Raw genomic sequence first — 19,546 nt, forward strand, 5'->3', positions numbered from 1 at the left:
TTTGGAGAAAATTAAACCCGTAATGTTTTTATGGGAACAGCCTGAAACAAAACTAGACCAGGATCTACTTGTCTTACAAGGTATGCGCAACTTTTGTTCAGTTCAAATAACAGCTGAAACTCTGGTTTTTATACAGACAGTTGACAGACATACAGTGATACTGCTACAGACAATAGGTTGACAGACTAATGGACGGAAAACAGGCATGATCACATCAGACGGTCAGAAAAGTTTACCTTAAGCATCAGGAGCTCAAGTGAACTAAAAACAAACATATGGCACACTTAAAAATGGAAACGTTTGTTTTATACAACCTACAGTTCTATCAATATGTACATTTTTGTAGTTATCTTATTTCATATCATAATTATGCGAACAACAGTTTTTTATGTTTACTTGATTATTAAAACATTATCTGTTTATGTGACTGCTCAGATAAGATAACATGTTTAAATAAAATATTCTAATTCTCTTACAAATACAACTGATGTTCATAATCTCTATATTTATACAATACAGTTCACTATATCCACCAAGTTGAAAGCATAATTTGAGCCACGTCATGACAAAACCAACATAATGGGTTTGCGACCAGCATGGATCCAGACCAGCCTGATCAGGATCCATGCTGTTCGCTATCAGTTTCTCTACTTATAATAGGGTTTTTAAGCGAACAGCATGGATCCTGATCAGACTGTGCGGATGCGCAGGCTGGTCTGGATCCATGCTGGTCGCAAACCCATTATGTTGGTTTTGTCATGATGCGGCTCAATTTGTCACATGTGTCAGTATATGGTCTAACAAGCTATTTTACATGATCTGATCAATTACATTTTCCCAGGAGATCAATTTAGCCCTATATATATAGACTGGTACATCATGTTTTATGGTTGGAAAGTTATCTTCCTGCAATAATCATGGTCACAGTCTGTATGTCTGCATTGGCTGGTGTGTAACACTAAATGGATATGCTGGAGCATCTGTGTTAAAGAATGAAAAAATATGTGTATAAGTCATAGTAATATACTTAACACTGATTTAATTATTGAATTTGTTGAAAAAGTATACACACACTTGTATATACATGTATTTATAAAATGTACAATGTTTTGACACATATTATTGTAGCCATTTAATTGTTTTTCTTAGTTTAAAATCTGACAAAGTACATGTAGAACAAATAGAACCTACACTTTATATGGTGAGCTATAGATACTGATCATGATAGGAAGCATCATGTCATCTATTCAATAACTAACGGTTTCAGCCTAATTGGTAAATTAATTTAAGAACTCATCAAAGAAGATAAAATCAGAGGATGATAAGTTCTTTTAAGATTTACATCACAGTTTGTCCCTGTAAGGTTACTAGAAAGCAGCAATACATGTGCAGATCAAGCCACAAACTTATGTTTTAATTTTCATGATAAATATTTTATGCTCAATCTTTAATTACATTGTATAATCTTTAATGGTCCAGCTATCCTTTCATATATCATTTCCGGTACAAGTGGACACAAGAGTAGAACCAATGACCTTCTGTAAGCAAGATATAGATATAACTTCCTCCATATGAAAGAATAGAACTTGCTGGCCAGGTCCAAACCTACAGTGTTGATAACTGAGTTCAGTAAAAGTCAAGAATAGAAATAACACAAACCAGTTAAATATTTGCTCCTGAATTCTTCCTCTATTTGTTGTAGTTTTACAATCTCTGTCAGATACTGAAAAATACAGGTCAAATCACTTATTTCGTCCATATATGTCACATGGTGAAAAAAATGTGTAGTCTGACCATTACTTAAATCGAGGTCCTTCAGAATACCATTCCATTCTATAACCAACATACACTATTTCCTTAAAATTTGTAAATTAGATTTCAGCAAATGAGCTGAAAATGTTTTCTTGAAGATTCATGAAATGACTTCTATAAAAAAAATGCAAAAATTTGAAGAATATAAATACTAAATACCTAAATATAAAACTTGAAACTCACAATAACATTACAAATACATATGAGCCGTGCCATGCTATCAGTTTCTCTACTTGCTATAGGGTTTGTAAGCGAACAGTATGGATCCTGATCAGACTGCGCGGATGCGCAGGCTGGTCTGGATCCATGCTGGTCGCAAACCCATTATGTTGGTTTTGTCATGGCACGGCTCATATATATAAATTCACTTGGGATATTTTACCTTCACAATCCTACAATCTGAGTTGTGAACACCAGCTCTGTTCAGATATTTCTCCAATGTCAACTCCAGCATGCAATTCTTATGAGGCAAAGATGCACCACTGAAAAAAAATACTGATTGAGTAACTCTGTCTGTACAAGACATGTAATGCTTAGGTGAGCTAAAATGTTTGTCACTATCAACTGATATCAAAGTTCAGTTGTGGGTGTAGTCTTAATTTTTAGGCTGTAGCTATAAATGCAAATACTGAGGTAAAAGTTTACTATAGTAAAAACTTAACCTCAATATAGCCCTGGGGTCAAGATTGACGCTGTCCCATGTATGTACAATGTATATAGTAAAAACTAGACAATGTTTCATGCCAAATATCTAAGCTCTAGCCTTTGTGGTTTCAGAGGAGACAATTTTTCAAGTTTTACTACATACATGTAAAGAAAACCCCTGACCAGCTGGTCTGGGCCAACTTTGACCCATGGGCTATAATTTGACAAAACTTGGTAGAGATTCATAAGATAATGTTACATATCAAATTTCAAAGCTCTAGTCTTTGTGGTTTCGTAAAAAAAAATATTCTTAAAGTTTTTTATTTTGTATGCCAACCAGAGTTCTACATGGAATGGAATTCTTTGAAAATTTGAAAAAAAAACTTCATGCCAGGAACAATTCTGCCTTGTTTTAACACTATTGGCCCAATGGTTTAGGAGATGTTGTTTGAAGCAAAAGTTGATGATGCACAAGGTCTTACACCTGATAGACACAGCCGGGTCACAATAACTCATCATGAGCATGATGTGCTCAGCTTAGCTAAAATAGTAACTTAGTTTTGTTACAAATAGACAAAAGAAGATATAAAAGGATACTAACATAAAATCTATTTGCTCATTACTTGAAGTGACAGTATGGTAGAAACTGAAAGCCTTGTTTGAGATCTCCTGTAAACACCTGAAAATATAAAACAATAATTCAAATAATCTTTTTTCTATTTTCTTAACACTTTCATATTAACTATTGACTACATTGTACCTGTAAGCATGGTTGATCCTCTAATAGTTTTGAAATACATGCACATGTATAAGTAAAACTTCCTTGCTATATTATCTATGTTTTTAACTTACAATTTATAATTCATCTATATACATGTACTTAAACATATTAAGTTGACATAAAAATCTTCAACATTTATTCTTTTAGTTGTAAATGTGTAGCTCTGTTTCAAAACCCTTCGATATATGATAAAAAAATCTGAAAATGCCACAAAAGATTACATTTTTATGTAGCTTGTTTCACAGAATCAACAAAATAATTGCTATTACTTACAGTTGTGTGAAGGTCAAAATGGCAGCCTCAGACTTAAATGTTTTCTTCTTGTTATGTATTGATGTTATAAAGTTTAGTAAGATGCCTTGGTAAGGTTGACAATATACAACATTCTTCTCTAGGTCAATCAAAGTCATGAATCTCTACAATATAGACAAGATATGTTAGACGATTATGATAAATGTACTTATTATATCTTAATCACAGTTTTAGTTTAGACCTAAATGTGGTAAGATGTGTAGGTTTATATAAACCACAGTTTTTTTATTTTGTTTTCTTTTTTAAATTAAATTTTACGTTGCACCAACACATTATAGGTCATATGGTGACTTTCTAGCTTAACTGCTGGAGAAATACCCCAGGTGCCACTTTGTGCGTCATTTCAGGAACAAACGGGCACCCAAGTAGAACCACTGACGTTTCATAATCTAGCTGGATAGCTTTCACACATAAAAAGAATCCGTAGACACTTATGAGGCTTAAACCTACAGCAATGAGAGGCAAGTGGTTTGAAGTCAACAGCCTGAACCATTCAAACCACACTGAAGTCAGCCTTCAGGACTACCCTTTTCTGGTGTTACATGGAGAAAATGGTTTTGACCAAAGTAAGGCTTGAATCTTGACAGACAAAAACATTAACTAAAATATCGCCTCTCTCTATAAGTATGCACTATGTTCTAACAATACTTGATATCATTAATCAATGTTCTTGTTATTAATGTATGAATATATCTTGTATTGTTTGCTATTGGCTAGTTATTGTGTAGTGTTTTTATTTAATTTACTGCTACTGATGATATAGTATGAGGCACATACCCTGACTGACTTGGGTATTAAGTAGTCAATTGAACGTTTATCAGATCTGATGACCCCTCGAAGTTGAAACTTGTGCATATCTGACATCTTTAACTGCTTTATCTGGCATAACAAACTTACAGAACTTGACCTGAAATAGTAGAAAGCATGACAATATAGCAAGAGTAAAAGGCTAGACAAAAAGAAATTAATAAACATTTATAATTTCATGTCATGTGAATTTAGCAAATATTTGAAAATACCTAAAATAATTATATGATTAAAATTAATCATTTCTTTCTATAAATATTAAATGCAGTTGACAGTAATTCTAACTTATTAAAATACTCTTTAAAGTGAAGTAATGTATTAGAGGTATATTGATTTAAGGCCATTGCACAAACTTTGTAATATATTACATAAAGCATGCAAAATTAGTCATGTAAATCATGATAAAAATTAAGCAGGGTACAATTTATTGAAGTTAAGTTCCAACAGTGTTATAATGAACTTGAAAACTGGTGCACATAAACGTTTGCTATAATAACAGATCAATGAACCCTAAAAAAGTACACACATTTACATTAGTTTACAAAAAATTACCTTATTTCCCGAGTTTCATGTAAATATTTGATTTATATTTTAAAACTTCACAAGCAATAATTACCTAGGTGTATATGGCACAAACATAGACATTGCCTGAATAAATTCCCTGATTGTCACTTCCTGTCTTCTTGTTCCCATGACAACCACTGGTCTCCCTGACAACAAACTAAACACAATGTGCTGTATATTGTTGTAATTTACTAATACTTTCTGTAAGGAATGACCTGTAAAAAGAAATGATATTGATATACCCGGTTTCAATGAATTATGCTTAAAATCACAAACAGTATTTTATTCAGAATATAATGTTATATGGTATAGCATACTACAAATTGAAAGATAAAATGTAATAAATTTTCTTTGAAGCATACTTACCTACAGAGTTTTCCCCATCATGTAAGTTTTTAAATGGATGCATAAATTTCCACTTTCTTTTCTTTGCCTCCATGGCTGATATATTTTCACAGACAGAGGTTCTCTGGGGAACACTGTCTTGACAAATAGTGTATCCATGATTATTATGGTCAAGACTGAAACCGTCGCCTAGTAACTCTTCAGTTTTCTCCCCAAATTCTATATCTGAACTTTTATCACTTACACTTCCAAAGTCAAGACTGGTTTGTTTTTCAAGGATGTTATCAATATCTAAACCACTATCAGAGGAAATCTCTGACTGGGCTGCTTTATGTTGAATTACACAGCATTTTGTATCATTTTCAATCTTTGTGTTTTGTTCTGATGATATACTTTTAATTTCATCACTACCGTCCTTTGTTACCTCATGCCCACTCTCAACATCAACAGTATGGTTGTCTGTTTCAACAGTTTTAATACTAGCACTGTCACATTTTTGTATCACAGGAATTTGATCACACAGTGTAGAAGTACTGTCGGTCATAACAGGTGTTATATCTTCATGGTCACCGTGTATATATTCTGTATTTAATGCTAAATCTGTAGGTCTATCGATATTGAACACTCTGGTTTTATCCTCTTTTAATTCATCATTGCACTTTCCCTGGTTATTATCATTATGTTCATTTGGAGAATCTGAATCTATATCTTTAGCACCAGTTTGTTCTGTATTGCACTTTCTTTTATCCTCTGCAGATTTTCTGTTTGTCTTATCACAAGCACATCCTTTAACATTACACTTCAAATCTTTATCAATATCAATGTCATAGAAATCAGAAACAGTAGAATCACTCCTGTGTTTACTCAAATCATCTTTACACTTGTTTATTGAAGGAGCCGAATCATATTTAGTGGGTTTTTCAACCTTTGATTCGACATCATTACTGTTATATGGTTCTCCAGCTTTTAAAGTGTCCAGTAATGAACTATTCCAGTCTACAGCAGAGGGGTCTAGGTAATTATTTGGATCAAAGGAACCATCATTAGGAAACATTAAATCTTCAGGACCAGTATCATAACTATCTCTGGCTGATGACATCTCTGATATCTGTCTGTAACAGAAATACATCAATATGTAACAGAAATACATCAATATGTAACAGAAATTATTAACATGCAACAGGAATATTTCAATATGTAACAGGAATATATCACTATGTTACAGTAATATATTAATATGTATCAGAAAAAAGCAAAAAAAACTTCAAATTACAATAACTTGTCCTTCAAGGTCAAGGTCATTTAGGACTCAAGGTAAAAATGAGTTTGATCCTTAAGATATTGTCCTAAAGGTAGTTTTGCTCAAGAATGAAGACATTCCATTCATAAACAAGAGAGCAATGATGGCCCTAAAATGATAATATCTAAGCTCTAGCTCTTTGGGGTTTTTAAAAGAATATTTTTTGTAAGTTTTTACTATACACATATAGGGAAAAACAATGACTCCTGGGCGGGACCAATTTTGACCCCAGGGCCCTTATTTGAACAAACTTGGTAGACACCCACTAGAAGATGTTTTATGCTTAATATCTAAGCTCTTGCTATTTGAGTTTTTAAAAAGAAGATTTTTTAAGTTTTTACTATATACAAATAAGGAAAAGCAATGACCACCGGGGCGGGGCCACTTTTGACCACAGGGCTTTTATTTGAACAAACTTGGTAGACACTGACTAGTCAATGTTTCATGCCAAATATTTAAGCTCTAGCTTTTTGAGTTTTTTAAAAGAAGATTTTTTAAGTTTTTTCTTTCGGTTGCCATCAACCAGAGTTCTGCATGGAATTAATTTCTTTGAACAATTTTTAAAGTAGACTACCAAAGGAACTTTCCTGTGAAGTTTGGATGAAATTGGCTTAGTGGTTTATGAGAAGATGTCATTTAAAGTAAAAGTTAACGGATGGACGCTGGACGAAAAGCGATCAAAAAAGCTCACCATGTCACTTTGTGACAGGTGAGCCAAAAAAAAAAGTTATAGCAAAATGTAGCAAAGATCATGCAAAATTCAATAATTTGACCTTCAAGATCTAGGTCATTAAGGAATGAAGGTCATAAACAATTAGGTCATTTATGATCAATGTCAAGTTCACTCTGTTCAACTTGAACGATTTGTCTAAAGGGTAATTGTTTTCAAGTATGAAGGCAATCCATTGAGAAATAAAAAAATTATGACCAAAGTTAAAGTTTGCACATGGCAATGGCCAAGTCAACCACACCATGACTCTAGCAACAGTTCTTATTTTCCCCTTTCAATTCGTGCTAATAAAAAAATTATGACAAACATAAAAGTTTACAATTTGCAACAACATCAGCAATGTCAACATCAACATAACTGTAGCAATAGCTCCTTTTCTCTTCAAAAAAGTCTTCTTAATTTTACCATAATATATTTCCCTATCTGGTTTTTACCATACATGCTATTTCCATATTAAAATAATCATAATCAGGAATACCTTTCAAAACCGTAGGCACTTGCAGATGTTTCTACCATACTGGAGTTAGCAGAATACATTGTATCTTCGTCATAGAATGACTGGAATGATGACGAGAGTGACTTGAAACTGTCCACTGATCCAAGCTGCCAAAAAAAAAGATAAGCATAGTGAATACAGCAATATCGTCGAGTTGACATATGCATGTTTTTATAGACAAAAGAATTGCGTTATCATCGTTAAAACTTGTCCTTCGTTTTAAAACAGTTCGGTTTATTTCCAAAATTCTAGTGAGATGTTTGTTACACGAGGAAGAAATAAATAAACTTGATACATCTGCAAAATTACACTAATAAAGAGGTTAAAAGAAGGAAAATAAACAAAATGATATAATAGTTCACCAATGTCAAGCCAGTATTAAGTCAGTATAACAACATAAAGTGACAGTTTACCGATGTTAAGCCAGTATGATGGAAGGCCACCTCTGATACTTTCCTCTTCAAACAGCATGAATTCTTGATACTGTTATATAAAGAAAACAACAGATATTAATTCAAAAGCATCATAAGTGTTCATTACATGTATGTCTAACTTATCTGAAAATTTAACCTTTTACCACATGAGCATATTGTGAAAAATGGCTGTTTTCATTGAAAAGCCTCCTGTTACAAGTTCAAACTGCTATAAAACTATGAAAAATGCTTCAATACTGATGAAACTTGGCACAAATGTTGACTGAACCATAACCTCTGTAACAGCATGCTCAATCTTAAATTTCCTGTTACCATGGCAATGGGGGATGTCTCAAAATTGCGAAAAATCACTATTTTGCATTGTTTTTTTTTCCATCAAAACTGATTTCAAAGTGCTGCAACTTCTCAATGCATTGAGATAGAGTAAAAGGCTTTTCAGCGTTGGTTACACGTTACCTTAAGATCGACCTGAGGCCATTTTTAGCCTGTCACAAAATATCTTGGCAATGAGGGGGACTGCTGCCTCCTTCCAACCCCCAAAACAGAAGGGGGCACATCCCCCTTCTGGCAACCCCCTGATGTATCATTTTGATGGGGGCGGGGCCGAAAAGGGATCACATTTTATAACAACATTTCTCAAATGAAATCAGTGTTGGGGCCTAAATAGGACATTTTTTCACTGTTTGAGGCCTCAAAAAAAAGGGGGGGGGAGAGGAAGCCGTCAAAACACGTCTATATGAGGATAAAGGTTAAATAAACACAGTAAATCTATGATTTATCACATGACTTACCTTGCAGTGATACATGTATCATTTACTTGTTTATGCAAGTCAAATAAAACATGTTAAAGGCCCATTATATATATGCCACAAAAAATAATTTTATTCTTACTTTTCAAAAAGTTTTTATTCTGGATTCCACTATCCAGTAATATTTTTGAAAGAATAACTCTCGGGCAAAATGCCTGAACAATCCTTTGCTTCTGTTGCTTTTTGGCAAAAAGTTTAGTTGTAGTGATTAAGTATTTTGTATTGAAGTCAAATTACTATTTTGTTTACATTATGCTGCTTTTTTGACAAATAATTTCCCATCAGTGCTTCTTTCTACAGTTGATAAGAGTCTAAGATGCTTTATAACCATTATTTAAATGTTAATGAACATTTTTGTCCTTTCTAAAGAAGGAAAAATACATGTATATTGGTTGCTGAGGCATAATGTACCTTGAACTCATACCAGGATTTGTTTATTTCTATGGCCTATATACTTGACTGAAACAATGTTTTGGGTTACCATGGCAATATTAAATGGAAAATCACATACCTTAGCAATTGGTTACAATCATTTTAATAAGGTATATAAATACAGCAAGATTCTAGTACAGTAATGTATACCAACCTGCCTGATGTTGACAAGAAATTAGCACCAACTGTATTATTACTGTAACATAATACACCACTCTCTGGAACTTTAATCAAACATATACTGATTTTACAAACATTATATAATAAAACCTGTAGAGATTTCTAGCTAACAAAATGAATACATGACATTATGCTGAAAATAGTCATTGAAACAAAGGATGTGGGGAGGTTAACCATAACTGAGTGGTTAAGGTTTTTGACACCAAACTACTTGCCTCTCACTGTGATAGGTTCGAATCCTGCAGGGAATTTTTTCAGGTGAGGAAGATGTGTAAGGAATATGGGTAGTTCTATTCGTTATTAATTTAAAACATCCAAAAAAGTCAATAAAAGTCTTTAAAATAAATAAAAGACTTTATGCAAGGAAAAATTAACAGCTTACAACTTCTGGTCACATAAATTTGCTTATGATTAAGTCAGTTGAATTCAAATATAATTTTCATTAAGGTTAAGACAAGTTAAATCAAAGTTTTTTTGCTGATGGAAACCTTACCTAGAGCTGACATGTCTAGTTCATCCACATAAATACTGGCCAAATCTCTCTTTAAAAACTGAAAAAAAAGTACAATAAAAAATGAAGTTCTCCTAAAAAAGGTTATAAAGTACATGTCTTTATACAGGTTTTTCTTGATACATTATCTTAAAGTAGATATAAAGTCATAAGTAATGTTTTTTTCTTCAAAATTAAAGAAATTGCTAAAATTATTTCATTGTTGCTTCCATAATCTTATAGTGCATAACTAAAGAGTTGTATCATAAAATGTCTCTGTTATCTAACACACATGAATACTTTAAGTAAACAGATTAAAATTTTCCGGAACTAAATACATTTGCTGCAAATTTAAGGATTTTTAACTGGTCAGCAATGATTTAGTACAGGCCCTATTTGATCGAAACAATACAAACAATTGATACAAACATATTTCTTTCAAACATGTATTTCAGGATTTTTTTTTTCAATTTCGGTCATTTTTGTGTCGCCTCTACGGAGTAGTGGCGACATATAGGGATCACTTCTCCGTCGTTGTCTGTCTGTCCGTCAGTCACAAAACTTGTCCGGACTACTCCTCATAAACTACTGGTGCAATTTCATCCAAACTTTACAGGAATGATCAGTACCAAGTCTAGTTGTGCATATTGTCAGCATTTTCCAGTTCAATGATTTTTGTCATAGTTATGGCCCTTTAATAATTTTTATTTTTAAAGTTTGTCCGGACTACTTCTCTTATACCACTAATGCAATTTCAATGAAACTTTACAGGATTGATCTGTAGCTCAAGTCCTTGCGCATATTGAATGGGTTTTCCTGTTTAATGATTTTTGGTCGAGTTACGGCCCTTTGATAAAAAGTGTTTTTTTTCTGTGTGTGGCCAGATATACAAAAGCTTGTCCGGACTACTCCTCATAAACTACTGGTGCAATTTTATCCAAACTTTACAGGAATGATCAGTACCAAGTCTAGTTGTGCACTGTCCGTCTGTTTGTCCATCTGTCAAAAAACTTGTCCCAACATGAAATTGGCCATCTTGAGGCGACACATGTGATTACTGATCGCTCTTGTTGACAATCAGAATAATCATTCTGAAAAAACGGAGAGAGCTGAAATTTTGCACAAAAGTTACTTTTCTAGAACTACATCAAATGATACATTAATCTTGAAATATTATCTTCAGTCCCATCATGTCAAAAAACCTCAGATGAGTCCCTTTAATATGTAAAAGTAAATGTACTTATATCATCTGAACAATTCATATCTAAAAAATCAGATATAACATTAAAATCTAGTGTTATTTTACCTCTCTAAATGCACGAAGCCTCTGTAGACCTTCCTTAGCACCCCATGAACACAACTCATGTAGACCACGTAGTGAACGATCAAATCTTCTCTTACCACGTATAGTACTAACATCTAGTAATTTAGGCTGAAAATAATTTATGTATAAATTTTAGTATTCAAATTTTGTAATAAATGTAACACAAAGGAGGAAAAATTAATACACTGAATTTCAATCAATCCAACTTTTCATATATACAATGTACTTCAAAGAGCAAGTTTATATACCAACATCAACTGTAACTACGATATTAATAAAGCTGATGAGGAAACTAATTAAATAAATAAATGTTCCTTACATGTGAATGCCTTAACAATATCCGACAAATATTTGATAATTTTTGTTCTTATCAATACCAATTATTTATACACTTATAAAAATTACATGTATTAAAGATTTAATAAAAATATTTGTACAATATTTACCTTTTGATCTTTAACTTTACTAAATAGACTAAACTCTGATGATCTGTCATTATATGAGCCAGCTGCAATATAACAATATTTGTGACATTGTAACACTATATGGGCCAGTTGTAATATGACAGTAATACAATTCATGTATTTAAAAGATTAATACACAGCAGAGTAGGGCCGGAAGGTGATAATCGGCCGTCAAAATGAATAATGGCTCCGAGGCCGATTATCACCTTCTGGCACAACTATGACGTGTATTAATGTCTTTAATACACTTGGTAGATCTAATAGTAGCATTTTTTTCTATTAATAAAACTTTGAAATTTCTTTCGTTGAAATTCCTGTCTGCATTTCTACTGTAGACTACTGTACAGTTCAGTAACTTCTACAGAGTTGTTTACTTTTTGTGTGTTAAAAGTACACTACTGTAGGATCTAGAAGCAAGTTTTATTTTCATTTTTTTCGGAATGAATTTGTTGTATTATTTCTTTAAATTTCAATAGTAATAAAACTGTGTTTGTACGAAATACGCTTAAGCTCTCATAATAAAATCAAGCGATTAGTGCTTAAAACCTACTTTCACTTTTACAGTTAACTGTTTGATGACGTAAAATATGACGTCATTGTTTCAGTTTGTGCACGTGTACATGTTTGGTGGGCTGATAACTAGTTCTTGGCCCCGGGCCGCAAACTCATAATAGGTCACATGACACTCATAATCAGTTGAAGCCATAGGCGAATTTGTTACTATACATAGTAACAAGTGTATTAAGTGACATTCTTACACTATTAGAGCCAACTGTAACATATCAATATAACCATGTGACATTCTTAACATTTTAGGAACCAACTGTAATATAATATAATTTGTGATATTCAAACAATATTTGGATGTGTCACATTCTCAGATCTATGAACATTTTGATGTTAAAGCTTCCAGATTCATGCTAATTTTCATGCAAATTTTGAAAATGTTTTTAAAAGTATAATGTTGTAAAGAGAACAAAGAAAGTAATTTACATATTGCAAACTGCACTTACAATCCACGTAAATTACCAGGAAGAGGTCAAAATATGCAAAAATAGCCCTTACTGCATTAGTCATGCAGTAGAAATATGGTCACACACAACATGTACATCATGAATATGCATTACATGTAACTCTTGAATATTTTTTCTTTTTATAAAATCTTAGTATTTCTCAAGTTTGATTTTCTTGCAATATTTTGACTGATCTGGAGGCATGCAGCTTTCAGACATTATAAAAACAAATAAACTTACATATCTGGTTGTCTGTATATTGTAAATCATCTTTACTACCAAATTCTTTCAAGCTTGATGTATCAGAATCAACATCATCTTTATGTCTTTGACTTCTTAACTCCCTCTCATAATACTGAAACCTCTCTGACAGCTCTGTATCTACCTAGATATGAAACACCTTAACGTGATATCTTTTATAATTAGAAATTAAAATATTTGATCGCCTACAATGAATTCATGATTAATAATAACATAAATTTATAAATTTATCTCTAGATTCATTGAGATAATACTTCAACTGTGTTGAATCTTGAATAAATGTGACCCCCCCCCACCCCAAAAAAAAAGAAAAGAAAAAGAAATCAAAATAACTTCTCCTGCAATCACAGTAATATCTATTGACTGAATATCATGTACTAATGTATAAGAAACACTTTTCCTTGCAAAACAGAATGATGGTTTTTATAGCAACATGGTCAAATGTACACCTTATGATTCAATAGTGAAAAGTTTTATTCCAGCACAGGATTGAATATATTTAATCATTGGCTTCCAAAGTAAAGAAGTGGTAAATAAAGTGAAAATTTACAACTTTCAATACAACTACAAGAATTTATGATGCAATGCTAAATGTTTGGGGTGTATGCAACAAGGAAGAGCTAAATAAACAGAATTTATGTTTTCATAATATAAAGCAATTTTTTATAACAACATGATAAAGTGTCCGCTCAAGGCTTACAAGGTGCAGAGTTTAATACCAGGACAGGGTTGAAGTATTTATACTAACGTCTAGTGGCACATATAAAAAGTGCTTCAATCAATTAAAATGTAAAAATTTCTGACAAATATTATTGATACCAGAGAAGGTTATATAAAAGTCAGGTACCTGTAATGCAGGTCTGAGGTTAGACAGGATGTCCTTCACCTCTTCCATACATTGTCTCAATGTATTCAGGGCATTAAGTAGATCATTATCACCTTGTGATGACACCTGGTTCCTATTCTGTGACAACAACAAGTGAGCTGGAGATAAAACAAACAATATCTTCTCATTTTTGTACTGTACATGAAACTTTACTTGTAATTATATTACAGAGGTAACATATTTCATAACTTATCCTTCTTTCCATTATTATTGTGTACATGACAATGGATACTACAACTGTTAGGAAACATAAGGTATAAATACATGTCATAAATACTTTTAAACTTAAAAGAATATAAAACATGTCATATGCACACAGCTATTTTGTATCATATAGATTGTATGTAATGGAGAGTATATGAAGATTTCATCACAGCAGAGTCAAAACCTGATTTTAATTTTGTTATACTAAAACCAGGGCTGATTGGTTATGATCATTAACATGGAATCACTCATCTAATGGTACAATGTTTGTTTGTTTGATTTGGTTTTATGTCACACCGACACAGTATAGGTCATTTGAAGACATGCCAGCTTTACTGGTGGAGGAAGACCTCAGGTGCCCTTCCGTGCATTATTTCAGGCACGGACGGGCATCTGAGTAGAACCACCAATGTTCTGTAAGCTAGCTGGATAGCTTCCTCACATGAAAGAATCCAAAGTCCCTGTTGGGATTCAAACCCACAGCGATGAGGGGCAAGTGGTTTGAAGTCAACGACCTTAACCACTCAGCCACAGACCCGTTAATGGTACAATACAGCCTGGCTCTATACTGGTGGTAAAGGCTAATCACTTCTGATTTGAGCAGGTTAAAGGACAGAACACCTGTAATTATCTCACCTTTAGTATAGCTCAGATCTTCCAGATGTTTTTCCAGATCTCTCATAAATACAAGTCTGTTCCCATACTTCATCAGTCTGGCTACCTATAACCATAAACAATTCTTTTTCAAACATACTTAACAAGTATTCCTGGCAAGAACACCATTTTTATGATTCATAATCATTGATCTTATACATGTCACAATAGCTGTGTATATAAAAATTCAAAAATTTAACAACATAGGAACAAAAAAATGATTTAATCATTATTATGCTGAAATTATGCAAATGACGATAGAGCTACTTGAAATAGTTCACCAGTAGTTGAAGGGATTCCAGCAACAAATTAATAATAACACAACAGTATAATGTTGGTAAAGGTCCTATATTAATTCAAATAAAAGGACATTTGAGTCTTGTCATGACAAAACAAACATAATGGGTTTGCGACCAGCATGGATCCAGACCAGCCTGCGCCTCTGCGCAGTCTGATCAGGATCCATGCTGTTCGCTATCAGTTTCTCTACTTGTAATAGGGTTTGTAAGCGAACAGCATGGATCCTGATCAGACTGCGCATCCGCAAACCCATTATGTTGTTTTTGTCATAACGCGGCTCATATCATACATACCTTTCTCATCTGACATGATATTTCCTCATAGCACTTCATTATCTTCCTGAAACATGTAATCAAAGTCTTTAAAAGATAAACAAGATAAAATAAATTTTTAGACTCCAGTGTTAAAAAGTTGTAAAATCTTAGACTTACAAGAGCCATGTTCACATGGCCATCCCCCGCCAAATAATAACAATAACTGAAAAATAATGCAGGGTAGGTTATCATTCTTGTGTGCCGCACTACTATCGATCTATCCACCTATGAAGTTTCAAATTGATTACTCTCACATTTTTGAGATAAGATCCTAACAAAAAAGTATGAAAAATAACAAAGGGCAATAATTCAAAAATTATAAAGGGTAGAGTTTTCATTTTTGCACACAGCATTCCTCCTCAATAAGATCTATCAACCTATGAAGTTTCATGTTGATATCTCAAAGGCTTTTTGAGTTATGCTCTGGACAAAAATTAAGTTTGAAAAATAACAAAGGGCAATAACTGAAAAATTATGCAGGGTAGAGTTATCATTCTTGTGCACTGCACTCCTCCTCAATATTATCTATCTACCTTTTAAATAGAGAAAAAAAGCAAAATCTCTAAAGAAAGTCCAACACAACAAAATTGAAAATGTTGTTTCAAGTTGATACCTCAAATACTTTTGAGATATGCTCCGGACAAAAATGTGGGACGGATGGATATCCCCCATCGGTGGGGGATAATAAATAAATAAATAAAACATATGCCAAATATAGAAATGTCAAACCTGCGCTCTGCATATTGTCACGTTATCATTAACATTATTGCAAAAGTAGTTTCAATTTCCTTATACAGGTTCAAAAGATACAGACCAGATACGAAAACTGCTAACAGACAGACAGACAGACAGACAGACAGGTGGCTGTCCAGGTGCATATTAACATAATACGCCAACATTTTGTGTGTGCGTATTATAATGTTAGATGAGATAATTAAAGAAAATGATAATTTCAGTTGCACTCAATATATTATTTGTTGTAATGTATTTTATTTCATAGTTTTTATGGCTTTATCAAATTTATGACTTTTTTCTAAACAAGATAACTTACAGAGGATCTGCTGTAACATAGGTGATACAGAATGGTCTCACATAACCTCTAGCTTGTATATCATTTAATACAATGTGGTGAATCTAAAATATATAAAACTTTCATAATTATGATGATAGCAAACAGTTTAAAACAGTTCTTTAACTTCCTATTCTCTTTGAAAAAACCCCAAACAAATGACAAGTAAATGTTTACTGTATAAATGCAGTATAAACATTGTTGAACAATGAGTATTTTGTTTCCAGTGAATATTGCTGACTTCAAGAAATCACTTCAGAAATCAGTGATAAATATACATAGCCTTGTCCACTACCCACTAGGCAGATATCTGACTAAACAAAATGCATTAAATGTAATGTCAACAATTACAAGATGGTTACCTCAATATGACACAATCACCAGCTTGTTATTAAATACAATAATCAGCTTTTTCCTTCTAATTTTGTGGGACAATATAGTTCCTTTTTGATCACTATCTATACCTTTCAGTTTGCAATTCAGTAAACAATATCAAAATGAACAGTTTGTACACAGTTTTTGTTATAAAACAGGTACATTTATACCTCTCAACCCAGGGATTGTTGGTTTGAGCCCTAATCGGGTCACAACCATGTTTCTTCACATGACACCAGTACCAGGAAGTGAACTGGACAGAGATTAATGGAAGTTGCATGAACTTGTTTCGCAATCTAGCTTAAATAAATCTGTATAAACTATTACTTACAAATGCATTTGTGTCTGTATCAGGATCAGTCATTACAACCTGAGCATCTTCTGTAACTTCAAAACCTCTGTAATATAACAAACACAATTCTTATTTAATATAAATCTAAAATTATGCTTTTACGCTGTTTTGTCACTTATTGAATATAATGTTTGTAATACAGAACAAATTTCCATGAAATTGTGCATTCACACTATTATTGCTAAAATATCAAAATTCTACTTAAAATAGCAGCATTATATTTTGCTCTGACACATTTTTATTCTGTTTCAGTACAATATTTATTTGTGTTTATTAACAGTACAATATTTATGTGCGCTAAATTAACAGACACATTATGTGTTAGTTTGTTTGTTTAATTGGGTTTTACGTCACACTGACATAGTATAGGTCACATGGCGACATTCCAGCTTTACTGGTGGAGGAAGACCTCAGATGCCCTCCAGTGCATTATTTCAGGCACGAAGGGGCACCTGAGTAGAACCACCAATGTTCCGTTAGCTAGCTGGTTAGCTTCCTCACATGAGAGAATCTAAAGTCCTTGTTGGGATTCAAACCCACAGCGGTGAGGAGAAAGTGGTTTGAAGTCAACGACCTTAACCACTCAGCCACGGACGCCCCACATTATGTGTTAGATCTAGAGTATGGAAACAACATAATATTACTGTTTTGGAAATATTATTTAAAAGAATCATTTGACCTTTAAAAAGTGATATTGCTACATAATGTTTTCAGTTAAAGATTGACTTACTCTACAATAGAAGACTGGTGATCTACAGCCAATATTTTAACAGAAAACTCATTCTGGTCAAAATTTTGCCCACCATCTTTTGGTATGACAATCTAAGATGTAAAAAAATTATAAAATTTTATTATAAACTTAAACAAACGTTAGTTTGGAATACATTTTAATTGAAGGGGATCAGAGATCTACTTGTTGAGGTGTGTGCCTCTCGTCTAAGAAATTGTTTAGTAAAAACCATGTACATGTATGACAATGATCCATAGCTAGAGGCCTACTATGGTTTCCTCATATGACACCAGTACTAACAAGTTCCAGGAAGCAGACTCAAATGTATTTTAAATAAACTACAATATATTTCTACAATCAAATTTAAATAAATAGTTTAAACTAATTTTATTCAAGAATACTTCAAAATAATTACATTTGGGTTGCACCATACATGAAATTAAAATATATGGTTATTCAGAGACAATCAGACTTAAATTGTAATTCAAACGTTAAGGAACCAAGAGATTCATTAACTTTTTTGTTGTTATTCTTTTTGAAAGAAAAGAATAAATAAAAATGAACCAACAAACCGACTAGAATGTCAACATATTTTACCACTGGCCTTGGACCCTCTTGCTCAGAAAACTCTGCTATTAGAATGAAGTCTTCTACATGAAGTTTATTTCTACTCTGACCACTTTGTTGCCATGGTGACTGATGTATAAACTTTGGAAACAAGTAGTCAAATGCATCTTGGTGCTTGGATTCAGTGCGCTGACTGTCATAGTCCAGTATGGCAGCCTGGGCAGCGTCTGCCCCAAACATACTTCACTTTATGAACTTATTACCCTTAATTACATCTAAGTTGTTATCTGAAATTTGTAAAACAATAAAGATGCATAGATTATAGATTCCCAAATTGGGGTTTGACATCAATGGGAAAACAAAAAAAATACACTGTATAATGTACTGTAATAAAAATTTAATCAGTGTTCCTTTAATATAATATGACAAGTTAGATTTACAGGCTAAAAAAACATTGAAAAATAAACATGTTTGCATTTCAAATGAAAGCTGTTTAATCATAAATGTTTAGACTAAAAAAAGACAATACCGTACTATATAATAGAAATATTATTAAATAGAAAACTAACATCATAATGCTGTCAGATGGTTATCATATTGTACTGATACTATCCGATAATAGTTACACTTGATAAAATTGAAAAATTAACATAAACTCGAAATAAAAGAGCACAACAATAAAAGCTTACAGGCAAATATTAAATCATTAAACACATTTGAAGCTGCAATGCTGACAATTCACAGTACTTACATGCAAATTGAAAGAATGGAATTATGTTTTCAATGTGCAAATTCCACTTCCGGGTTGTTGTTTGTCCAAAGTTATCGTTCCTGTTTGTTGATGTTGAAAATCATCCACAAAAGTTAATCTCGACTTTGTAAAATAATTACTGAAA

At 32.8% G+C, this 19,546-nt stretch overlaps 1 protein-coding gene across 1 annotated transcript; it reads right to left on the minus strand.

The window, feature by feature from the left end:
• Window positions 1–35: 35 nt before the first annotated feature.
• Window positions 36–19,523, minus strand: LOC132712790 (uncharacterized). Its single transcript, XM_060695228.1, has 23 exons — window positions 19,402–19,523; window positions 18,681–18,937; window positions 18,084–18,175; window positions 17,333–17,399; window positions 16,609–16,691; window positions 15,537–15,582; window positions 14,926–15,010; window positions 14,047–14,183; window positions 13,179–13,323; window positions 11,908–11,969; window positions 11,444–11,569; window positions 10,141–10,198; window positions 9,622–9,691; window positions 8,206–8,275; window positions 7,775–7,899; window positions 5,288–6,378; window positions 4,974–5,136; window positions 4,328–4,457; window positions 3,512–3,654; window positions 3,059–3,136; window positions 2,195–2,294; window positions 1,660–1,723; window positions 36–980 (listed from the first exon to the last, which is right to left on the minus strand). Exons 2-23 carry the CDS (start codon window positions 18,888–18,890, stop codon window positions 922–924), a joined length of 3,204 nt encoding a protein of 1,067 aa, XP_060551211.1. The 5' UTR covers window positions 18,891–18,937; window positions 19,402–19,523; the 3' UTR covers window positions 36–921.
• Window positions 19,524–19,546: the final 23 nt, after the last annotated feature.

Source organism: Ruditapes philippinarum, unplaced genomic scaffold (genome assembly GCF_026571515.1).
Source record: "Ruditapes philippinarum isolate M1 unplaced genomic scaffold, ASM2657151v2 ctg1170_1_1_1_1, whole genome shotgun sequence".
Lineage (NCBI taxonomy): Eukaryota > Metazoa > Mollusca > Bivalvia > Venerida > Veneridae > Ruditapes > Ruditapes philippinarum.